This window comes from Microtus oregoni, unplaced genomic scaffold (genome assembly GCF_018167655.1).
Source record: "Microtus oregoni isolate MIOR12 unplaced genomic scaffold, Mior012 000146F_ref0000122, whole genome shotgun sequence".
Classification (NCBI taxonomy): Eukaryota; Metazoa; Chordata; class Mammalia; order Rodentia; family Cricetidae; genus Microtus; species Microtus oregoni.
In genome coordinates, this window is record NW_024544796.1 from 1,180,429 (window position 1) to 1,192,359 (window position 11,931).

Genomic DNA, 11,931 nt, shown 5'->3' on the forward strand with positions numbered 1-11,931 from the left:
AAATCACTATGGCTCACTGTGCGGCATTCTGCTAATGAGGAGAAACTTAAGCATGCTTGTAGGTGACTTTTTCTGTGTTATTGCCTGGTGAGCAGCTTTATGGCTCTTTAGCAAGTTTGTCTGATGGCATTTGCTTTACAATGAAATCTTTTTGGTACTAAATATTTGTCAAGTCTACAGTATTTCTCACAAGATTTATCAAACGTATCTATTCTGACAATTTCTGTCTCATTGTGTTTTTCTCTGTTTTGTGTATGCTTGTGCGCACCTAATGGGTTTATTAACCAAATTAGCATGTACCCAATGTTCGTGTCTGTTCTGCAAGATATTGACATTTTGACAACAGGCATGAAAAAGTAAGACAGATGGGGCAGAATTATATTGAACTCCTTGCATTTTATTTTCCAGGCTATCTCATTCATCAAGCAACTCCACTTTGTGAAACATAAAATGAAACATACAAAGTCATTACCAAATGTATTTGTGGCTGGAAACAACATTTTTCAAGAAAGGCAAACTGGCTGAAAAGTCTTGAAAGTATTCAAAAGCAGATAAAACAGTAGACACCCACCAGGGATACAAAACGTTTAGTACAAATCCCACCTTTGATCAGCATGTCCTTAAATGAATTGCTTCTGAAAAAAGAATCCTCGACCTGACCCGACACTGCCAGGAGAATGAGGACATTCGAACAGATGCCAGAGGACTTAAAAGGGGCTCAAATTTATGTGAACTGGCCCTTAAACATAGAGAGTCCTTTTGTGCGCTTGCAGCAAATCGGTTTGAGGCCAGCTGACCTAGAACAAGTCGGGGATGCAAGCACTTCCCTCCTACACGTGCAAACTGTGGGCACAGGGACAAGCATGGCCCTTGGGGGAGAGAAAGGCCCCTCCTGAGTATGACCTCAAAGAGTAAGGGCAAACTGTCAGCATTGAACTCTTTATTATAAAGACATATTTACACAGAACAATCTTTACAAATACAGTGGGCACAGTTAAGGGGACAGTTTTTCTTTTTACGCAAAAGGCCTTAATATCTTTATATAAATTAGTATAAGAATCATACACAACCACTTTAAATAAGACAGCCCACCAGGCCCACTTATTCCTCTCTTCTGTTGCTGTCTCCCCTCTTTCTCAGCCATCATTGTCATCTTCTCTCCCCTTCCCTGTGGGGCTGAGCACGGCAGGCTGATAAGGCAGGAGATGCAGAAACAACAAAGAGGAAGAAGGCCTGGTCCTTGGTAGGGGTACCAGCAGTAGAAGAGGCACCAGCCAGCTCCCCACTTCAAGCCCAAGAGGAAGCTATGCCTGGCCCAGCTCCCCAGGGTGGGCTTTGAAGCGGCAGCAGTGGCGGCAGCAGCAGCATTAGCAGCAGCAGATGGGAAGCAAAGGCTTTGGGGAGGGATGGATAGGCAATCTTAGGGTTAATACAGGGCTTGGGGGTCCTGACTTCCCCTGCCCTACACATATGTAAGTGAAGATCAAGCTTCTGTCTTCTCTTTCCTCCCTCCTGGGAGGCCTCTGAGAAGACCATCTGCTCAGGCAAACGATGAGGGTCTCCCTTCAAGGAAGGGCTGCAAAGGACTCCTGGCAAGAGTCGGGGCCTCTTGGTGGAGTGATGGACCCTACCTTCACAACCGCCCATCTCTCCTCCTTTCTTCCTTCTCTCCTTCCTTTCTTCCCCTTTCTCCACTCTGACATGCCTCCCCCAAAGCCACAAGAACAAGGGCCCAGTCAACATAGGGGATCATGACAGCCAGTGCCAGGGGCTAAATGGTAGTTTCAGTGCCTGAGAACCCCAATTAAAGTAGCTTGAGCCTGGGTGTGTGGCTGGGACCTGGCCTGTGTGGGGTACATCTCACCACTTACAGAATATTCCAGGACAGGTCGGGAGTGGGAAGCTCTATGCTCACACAAGGCAGTTCATAGCTGGCTTGCCTCTCCCTCCCCATCCTGCCCAGCCACCCTCTGCACTAAACCCAGCCAAAGGCACTTCATTTGCTATGAAAGGACATCATCAAGAGGAAAACGGACATCACAAAGTGGGAGATTGGAGACCTGGTCCCCATTGAGACTCTGCAGTGGCACTGAGCGGGTCATTCCCCTCTCAGGTGCCTCTGTTTGTGCAAGTGATCTTCAAGGGTCTTTTGGGCTCTGATTCTCGGTGATTTTTTTTATTTTTTTATTTTTTGGCAAAAACAACTATCCTTCTTAGTTAGCTTTTACTCCCAGGAGAGTATGGAACCATATCGGGCTCAACACTCTCCCCTTCTGACCTGGAGACTGAACTAGCTGCGACAGAGAGCAGAAAGGATGAGGACAAAATACTTCATGGGTCCCTCTCCTTTGCCTTTTCCTTGACAGGGCCAGACAGAGCTGAGAAAGAAGCCGTGGCAGCGCTTTCTCCTCACCCCTTCACCACACTTGCCCACATTTCAGTGTCCCTAGTGCACCTTCTCCCGATCCCAACACCCAATCCCTCTCAACCAAAGTGTCTCATTGCACATCTCTGTACTCCTAAGTGAGAAGTCCAATGGATAAGAAAGCACAAATGTGCTTTGAAGGAATGAAGGAATCCATCAAAGGAGGGAGTGCTCCTGTCCATTTTCCGAGATAATGGGGAGAGGGAAGGGGCAAGGGAAGGCTAAGACCAATTGATAGGGACTAGAACTAGAAGCTGGGTCTCCAATGGCAGTCCAAGGAGTGGCCAGGGAGATGGGTCAATTGGATCCTTGTGAGAGAAATGGAATCATGCAAACGAGGGGCAGGACCACGCCATTAGAGGAACTTGGTGGGTGAGAAGAGCCAGGACCATTGGCAGCTATAACAGGTGCAAGACGAGAGCCAAATGGATGCGAAGGTTCCAGAGAAGAGAACGAATTTGTGGAGTAGGGAGAACAGCACCAGGCGGGACGTGGTGAGCCCTTCAATCCTAAAGAGACAAAACAAGAAGAAAGAAGTCACAGACATATACTAGGGAGGAAACAAAAGTCATGCCCACTCTCAAGGCACCAAGCAAGAAGGCACCAGCGGAAGAAGCAGGCCAGGCTTCAAGGGCCCTGATCTCTCTGGCCACCTTCCATTCCTCTCTGCTTCTCCCAGCTCTGGACACTACCACCCAGGCTCTCCTGTCCCATGCTTGACAGTCCCTAGGCTCTCTGCTGCCTTCCCATGCGCCCCTGGACCTGGTAAGAGTGCACACTAGATAGCTATAGGCATGCCCTCGGCACACCTCTCCAGCCACGGCCTGCTAAGACTTCGAGAACTACTCAGTGGCAGCAGCCTGTCCAATCCCAGGCAGAAGAGTAGAGGGAAAACAAAATACTCTGCTCTTGGGAGGGAGTCGGGAGATTGGCCCCAAGCGCTAAGGCCTTCGCTGGGTCACAATCTCTTCTATAAAATAGATTAGAAATAAATAGCTCCCAGGAAGCTCTAAGACCCTGCTGTGTCTCATCTTCAATAGCAGGCTGTCCATACCCGTTAGTGTTACCAACTGGCAAGGGGCTCTAATACCTGATTCAGAAAGGCATGGGACCCTTATGGGAGAGACGGGGGCGCTGTCTGCGGAATTTCCTCCTGCCTCCCTGCCAGGGCCCAGGACCAGTCCTCGAAGCTCTGGGCTGCACCAAGTAGCGCATGTTGCCTTCTTCTAGCCCCTTCCCGTCTGGAGGCAGCATCAGTGGCACTGCAGAGAGGAGAGGAGTAAAGCCGTTAGCCAGGAAGATGAACGGTGGAGACAGCAGAGGAGGCCACGGCCCAAGGGACAGTGCAACTTCTCCACAAGGTGGCGCCCCTCATAATTTTTCTTTTCCAACCTGATGAAAAGACAAAAGACCCGTGCACTGTTCTGGGGCAAAGGGAACCACTTGTTTTGCTATTGGGGTGACTAATTTTATATCCTTTGAGCAGTTATATCATGTGTCTGACAGGCACCAACAAGTTCTTCCTTGGACAATGTCATGATCGGGGTGCATTCTGGAGCATCAAGCCAATACCTGGCCGTGGAGCACAACTTGGCTGTAGTGCACAATGATGCATAATGGCACCCCTGCAGCTGGTGTCCTCCAAACATTTCAGACATACAACATCACAATGATGCCCCTTCATGGACCTATGTCCATATGTCTGTTATTGAATGGGCTCGTGTGCTTTGCTTATTCTTTTTCCCCTTGGCTGCAATATTTTAAAACAAATAACAAATGAATGTCACCCCATGCTTACATTCTTTGAAAAAAGGCAGGGTGACTCACTTCGGTGTGCTAGGGGTCTCATCTGTCCCCCTTGGGCACCTCGTCAGTAGTTAGGGATCTTTGAGGCTTTTCCTTGCTCCCAAGACTTCCTTATGGATGTGGCTGGGACATAACTGACTCAGCCTGCTTTGCATTGGGTTCTCTTCAGCCTGTGACCAAATTTAGAGGCTAATAAATACGGCACATGTGAGTGAATGCGTGCAGGAAGTGTCACCCGTGGCAGTATGCCCATGCATTCATTCCTGGGGTAAGCCCAGGAGTGGGGTGGGCACCACCCCATCAATCTACCATTCTAGATCACACCTCCTACCCAAAATCTGATTCAAATTCTTTCCACCTGGCTTCTGTTGTGCCCTTCCAGGCTCCTGTCTCCATCTGCCCACATGTGGCTTAGTGCAAAAGGCATCTGATGCCACTGAGCCCCTAATGGAATCCAAGTTGTGCAGGATGTTCTTGGGAAAGATGAGGGAGAAGGCACATGTGCCAGCTCCCACAGAGCCAGAAGTGCAGCCAGGAAAGCTGAGCTAGTACCCAGTGACATCCTTGGACACTAGAAGCAGACAGTGTGCAGGGGTGAGATGGTTCTGGGGAAGAGGCAGAGGAGTAGGATGCTTGTGCAATGCCCAATATGGGCGTGGCATTCAGAAACACAGCAGTGCCTGAGGCCGATGATAATGAATACCAGCCTCTGTTCCATGCACACCATCAGTTTTGCCTTCAGCTATATATCCCTGTTCCTTGAGTCTCATTGCCGTCCATCAAGGAATTCCCGCCAGTGGCTCCCAGTTTCCATATAGCATCCAGTTGGCTACTCCTCCCTGTCTCCAATGCCCCCATACTCTGGCTCTTTCCTTGGCCCCTTGGTTCTAGTGAGTCTTTCTCAGCTTGCAGACAATTTCCAGGCATCCTCTTGGGCCAAAAGTGGGCGAGGTTTGTCCTTGTGGCCCTTTTTGTGCAGACTTTAGGGCTGCTGTTTTTCCTCCTCACTCAGATCCAGGAAAGCACACTACATGCCCCCCCCCCCCCCGCACACATACCTTCTCTATCCCTACAACACCCTTCCATTCTTGTCCAAGAAAAACCACCAGGCCCACTAGAACCCAGGGGTTTACAAGGATTGACTTGCCACACTTCCATGCTCGGGGTTAAAGTGTGTCAGTGTGACAACTGAGCCTGTAAACCTATTATTCAGGAGAACTAAGATTTAAAAATATTAATACTTTGGAGACAAGAGGAATGATGATGAGAAGCCTTAGGGATTGCTTCTGTTTGACTAACCTAGAGTTGCCTTCCTGTTACCATCTGTGAAGGGGCTCAGGAGCACCATTGTTAGGTGTCCTCCCCCTCCCCCGCAGTTGATCTAACCAATGTCCTGAGTTTTAGGATCTCATCAAAGCTTACCCTGAGCCTTGAGGGTGAGTCTTAGCAATGCTAACGAGAAGTCAGAACTAGAAACATGTTTAAGGGAGCGGATGGTAAGGACTGTGTCCAGCATGTAGTCATGCATAGGAGAAGGACCCGACAGGCCTTAAAAAAATAAGACATTGGTTGTCATGTCCATGTCATCAACTACAGGATTTGGAAAAATGGTCTAAGCCATTGTGTTCTAGAGATACAGTAAGCATGGAGTAAAAGAGGTATGGATAGTGCCAGGAGGAAGGAAGTTATCACACACACACGCCCTACCACCACCACCGCCACCACAACCCCCACCACCATGTCTTCATGGCCCGAGATTGTCCGTGTCTATGGCAGTCAAAGAAGACTGGGGGGGGGGGGGAAGGGCCCCATAGGAAGGAAAGTCAAGAGCCAGGATGGGCAACATGCTGACAGTTGCTCCAACTCAGGCCAGGAAGATGTCTAGACTCTAGACCTGCAAAGAAAATCCACCCTGAGCTCACTGAGGCTCACCCAGGCCTGGGAAAGTGGCCACCCCAGAAGCTGCTTAGTCTCTTCCATCCTATTGGGGTGGAGCACATTATCCTCCCCATCACAGGAAGTCTGTGGGCTCCTCCCACACTCTGATCCCATCACCCATTCGTTTCCTATTTTTGCTGCTAGTCAGATAAGCCAGCCGATACCTGAAACCCTGGCTTTGTCCTGTCTGAAAGAACAAATTAGAGGCCACTGATTCTCATCACCACAGAGGTCTTGGCTGTACAAAAGGCATTCCCCTTTAGAGACGGGGAATACCCCAATACACTTCAATGTGCCCTTCCAACTTATTTTCTGCTTAAAAGGAAGCAGAAGCTATTTCCCAGAGAATCTCAAGCCAAGAAGATTGGAGCCCTTGTTCACAAGAGTGAGGCAACGGCGTTTTCAAGCTGGGAACTGCAGCCAGGGGAAGAGCGGGATTTGATTTTCGTGCAACCTGAACTCCAACCCTGCTGAGACACAAAAAGGAGTCTGAAATTTTTCAGAAACACGCCAGCCTCAGCAGAATGGTGCACCTATTTTCTTGTTCAGGGTCTGGTCTGTATAGTGATTGCTTTCCAAGCCCACCCCTAGGTGCTGGTGGAGATCCCACTGGTGATGCTATCTATGCCCACTGCTCTGTAGTAAGGCTTGGGTCTTTGGGATATGAGCCACCTTCTCCGAGACTCTGTGCTGTCTTCTACAGCCAGCTTTGCTTATCTGGATCAGGCTCTGGGAAGCCCGACTAGCCTCAGGACTTTACTGTTGACAGGCCTGGCTCGGGTTACAAGGATGCCTAGAGCTTAGAACTGGGAATGAAGTGGAGATGTTCTCCACAGTGGGAGGGGTACAGTAAGCTGTCCTTACACTGTGTGCTGGAGTAGAAGTTGCCAAGGGGGAGGAGACGAAAGAAAGCGGTGCTCAGAGACCTAGGGACACTTGGCCAGGACTCAGAAACTCTCAGACTCAGAAGAGCAAAGTGTATCCCAGGTCAGGAGGCAGTGAGGAGTCTGTAGAGTTGGAGGAGGGGAGAAGAGAGGTGAACATTCCAAGTCAGAAGAGAAAGTAGAAGAGAAGAGGAAGTATGGATTTTGAGCCTGGAGCTTTGGGGACTGGCTGTGGAGAGTTCATGCAAGCCTGCTCTAAGGACAAAGTGATTCTAGGGCTCTGCTCTTTAGACCAGGACACAGTGGAAGTAGAAGTGTGCACACCTAAACCTCTGGCTGCTGGCTACCTCCAAAAAGGTGTCCTCCTTTGCTCGAAGAGTATGGGAAAATAGTGGGATCTTTAGAAGTAGCCAATGCTAATCTTAAATAAAACGTAAGGGTGAGGCTTACGCCCACATTATGATGTGCAAAAGACTTCATGTAAAAGGAGGAGACAAAGCAAGAAGTTTCGGGGTCTGGACCAGAAACTACTTCCTTGAAATCAGCTCGCCCCTTTACTAGTAATAGCTGGACCCTGAAGGATTCACAGAGTATCTACTAGCCAAAGTCTTACTTATACTCTCCCCTCACCCTCTAGGGAAGTATGCAGCTCCAGGTGGTCCAGCCTCCTTTGGGGCACCCTTTCTGTACCCAATCATGTTCTTCTCCAAAGGTACCACCTTTCTGAAGGCAAACTATGAAGATGTGTTGTCTTGCCAACCATATTGTCTAAGTAAGCCAATGGAGGGGCAGGCTGTTGTAATATCTTTATTCACAGCTTTTGCTCCCTTCCTGCCATTGCCTGACCGGCAGAAGTTTCTGGGAAGAAAGTCTTCACCCTTCTTCCCAAGCAGGGGCTGCCCCAGTGCTAGAGTCTCACAGGAGACCACTGGACAGCTACCTGGAGGCAGGAGGCATCGACCGGGCCAATGTACTTTCCGGAGAAGCCTGAGTGCAAGGCAATGCCAAAGAACAAGAGCACAGAAAGGAGGTGGCCACAAAGAGAGGCAGACAGAGTTGGCCAGAACTCTAGAGGCTCCTGGGCAGCGGGCCATCCTCCTGTTCTGGAGGGGTTCAAACCAAATAAGTTCCTGGGTTTCTTCCTCTAGAAAGCCCACTGTCCAGCTCTCTCTCTCTCTCTCTCTCTCTCTCTCTCTCTCTCTCTCTCTCTCTCTCTCTCTCTCTCTCTCTCTCTCTCCTCTCACTTCCCTGTGACTCCAGCCCTGGCACTGGCAACTGTCCACCTGGTCTTGACCTTCCCCTTCTGCTGTGCCAGGCAGGCTGCACTGACAGCCAGATCATAGGACTGGGGCAGCTGAAGGTGGGAGCTGGCAGCTTCAGAAGGCTCTGACACACAGAGGACAGGCAGCCTGGGCAGGGGCTCCTGGGACACCGAAGACCCTGACTGAAGTAGGCAAGGGAGTTCCAGTGCCAAGAATTTCCAGGTGCAGGGCTGGTACACGTGGAAATGAAGGACTCCCCCCCTCCCGCCCTGCCACTTCCCTGAGATGCACGGAGGGCCGCCTGTGTTTACTGGGTTGGTACCTGGAGACAGGGGGACTGAAGTTATACCTGGGGCAATAGTGGAGGATGAAGCCAGAATACAGAAGAAGCAAGTCTCCCAGAGAGATAGAGGCTGTAGGCCAGGTGGCCCACGTGGAGCAGGGAAGAAGATCATCCAGGACCTTGGAGTGCAGGAGGAGACCAGCCTGACCCTGTCCAGTCCAGATCTGCCTAAGTAGGCTGCCTCTGCTCACACACAGGCTGAAAGGAGCAACAGCTGGGATTCACTAGCCACTGCGGTCGCCCCCGCCCTCCCCCCTCCCCCCCCCGCCTCCGCCCCCCGCAGCGTGCTCCTGACTATGCAACAAGTGTCACGTCTACAAGTTGGCACATCATCCCCAGCCGCTTAAGCCCCTGAACTTGCCAGCGGCCCCCTAAACTCCAAGACACAGAGACCTTCAACGTGGAGCTCAGACCACTCAGCTCAGGTCAGTCACCTCCACTGATCCATGAGGTGAACTGGACATATCCCCATACTCCCTGCCACCAAGTGGGGTGCAGGGTATAGGACACAGGGTGCAAGTCTGGGGCCCTGAGTGCCTTAAACTGAGAGGAGTACTCAAGAGGGGCCAAATGGTGATGTATGAGATATTCCCGAACCCCCCTCCCCGCAATGTCCGAAGAAGCAGTGCCTACATAACATGTCGCCCCCGCCCCCCGCCCCCCGCCCTGGGATGCCCTGTCAATCTGTCTCCCGGTGTGGCTGGCGCGTGGCTGCTCCTGCAAGGCTCGCGCCGAGTTTCCTGGGAGGCGGGAAGAGCGTGGGGCAGAAAGAGAGGAGCGCGCTGGCTGCAACTAGGAAGAGCCCTGGAGAAAACCCGGGCAAGTGGAAGGGCACGCACTCACCTCCACACACCGCAGTCAAGGAGAGCCAGAGCAGCAGCAGCGCCTGCACGCAGAGTCGCAGATTCATGTTGCAACTCGGTCTGCAGCGGCCCTGAAGAGGGGCAGAGAAGTGGGGCACCAGGGACACTGAGAAAGGCGCGAGCTGGGGCTGGCGCGTGCGGGCACAGAGTTCGCGTGGCTCCCGGACCACGGGAGGGTGCGCGCCCCAGCAGTGCTGCTGGCAGCCGGCCCCACGCCCGCTGGCCGCCTCTGCTCTGCAGCAGCCTTCTCTGCCGCCGCGGGGCAACGCCGCGAAGTTAGCCTAGGTGGCTCTGGGACAGCAGCAAAAACTCTCCAAGTGGCCGGCTGTGCTCGCCCCGCGACTCGCAACTTCCCGTTGGTCCAGGCTGCTAGAGAGAATGCTTCCCTGCTCACTTCGGGGGCTGCATTTTGTAGCTTGTGGTTTGGCCGCGAGCCCACTTGGTCATGTGGTCATCGGGAGGGCTGGGTGGGGGTGGGGGGGCGGAGAGCAGGAAGAGGGTGAGGGAGTGAGCCTCCCGCACCGCCCCCCTCCCGGCAAGCACGCTGCAGCCCTATCCAGGACGCGAGAGGGAACCCCGAGGTGGCCCCACAACAAAGGCTGAGCGGCCGCTCGGACAACCCACAGCCGCTCCCCGGACAATGCCTGCCTGGCCGGGGTCCAGAGAGTTCGTAGAGACCTGAAGGATTTCAAACACAGGAAGCCTTTGGATCAATGGAGGGGCACACTTAACCCTTTCCGACCTGGTTTCCTTAACAGCTGTCAGTGTACCTGAGCATTTGGAGAAGGACCCTATTTGGGATCCCCACAACACCCCAATCCATTTCTGACCCCGATCACGTTCTTTCTCCCTTTGTCACTCTCTATTACCAAGTGTGTGTGTGTGGGGGGGGTACTCAAAATCTTCCCTGACTCCGCCTCCTTCCCCCTCTTTCTCTTCAACTGAATTAGAATTGGAGGTGATTGCCTGGGTAACTGCCTACCACCCTTGTTTCTCCTGCTGTCTCCTAGCGAGTACCCTCTACCCTGGTCTGGCCCCGCGAGTGAGTTCTTCAGGCATGTGGCAAAACTTCACAATCCCACCCAATCTAAAAGGCGTCCTCCTGTCCCTGTGCCCCAACCATTCCCCTGGAGATGCTGCCTCCTGGTTCCTCTACACTGTCGAGAGACATTCTGCAGGTTCTGCCATGTGCCCTTTCTTGTTGCTTGGAGCTGTCCCCTACCTAGTTTTGTCTCATTATGGGGAAGGGCCTCCCAACTCTTTCCAAACTCACCTGGTTTTCTTTTACATTCAGCTGGGATTCCCCGTTATAAGAGGGTCCTGGGGTCGTTTGTCTTTCTACTCTGGACTCTAATCTCCTTCCACAGCATGGGGGTTCCCAAAGAAATGCACCTCTTCTTTCCTCAGACTGGGAACCCCCTTCTTCTGGATCTTCTGGATCTCTCCGAACTCCCCAATATCACTCTCTGCACATAGGTGGCACTCAACACACATTTAAAAGGCTGAATCAAGAGGTGTTTCCACCTTGCAGGGAGCAAGGCAGTTTGTTCCAAGTGTACATCAAATCTACAGCAAAGATACAGTGGGGCAGTGTTTCTATGTATCACAGAGGATGTGAAATCCATAGTATATGCCATGAAAAAGCTTTGAAATGTTACAAAATCCTAATGCATACACTTTGGCAGTCTCCCTTCACCAAAACTATCCCCAACAAAGTGACCTTTGTCTTCGGTATAAATGCAGCCCCAGACCAGAACAGTGCCTCAGAGTGAGCTGGTGCTTCTCAATATGTGATTCTGAATATATGAGTAAGCTATTCAAATAAATCAAGGGAGTTGGATGGGAATAAGAGTTCTTGATAATGGCCTGAGATCCAACTGGCCACATTGAAGAAGAGGGGGAGTAGGAAGAAAAGCATGTCTTCATCCCAGGGAACCCCGGCTGTGAGCAGGCAGTGGGGGGGGGCTTTTTTTTTTTTTGCTTTCCTACTGGAAAAATTAGTTGAATGAGAAGAAGAAATATTGTTCTCTAGCCATATCTGCTGTAGTTGGGAACAGAAATGAGATAGCCGACCTATGTGAACCTGGCATGTCATTAGTCCCCACATCAACACTATGCAATTCAGTTCCATAGTGTCATATATCATTACCGTGGGCTATATCGCTGCTCCATTGACTTATCTACCTCTCTATCCTAGAAGTTTATTGTTTTTTAAACCTCAGATTTAGTAAACTATTTTAAATTCTGCTCCTCGGCACCTCACATTAATTGTGAGGCTCCAAGTGCCTTACGAATCCCCTTTAAGGCTTCAAAGCTGCTTCTGCACAATCCAGGTATGTACCCCTTTAAACTCATAGGTTGGAACTAACAACCCCCCCCCCAGGTGATAGTATTAAGAGGAACCTCTTGG

General features: G+C 51.1%; 1 protein-coding gene across 1 annotated transcript; it reads right to left on the reverse strand.

Moving 5' to 3' along the window:
- Nucleotides 1–395: 395 nt before the first annotated feature.
- Nucleotides 396–9,885, reverse strand: LOC121444891 (apelin). Its single transcript, XM_041646815.1, has 3 exons — nt 9,502–9,885; nt 3,516–3,687; nt 396–2,934 (listed from the first exon to the last, which is right to left on the reverse strand). Exons 1-2 carry the CDS (start codon nt 9,566–9,568, stop codon nt 3,521–3,523), a joined length of 234 nt encoding a protein of 77 aa, XP_041502749.1. The 5' UTR covers nt 9,569–9,885; the 3' UTR covers nt 396–2,934; nt 3,516–3,520.
- Between the last annotated feature and the right edge of the window lie 2,046 nt (nt 9,886–11,931).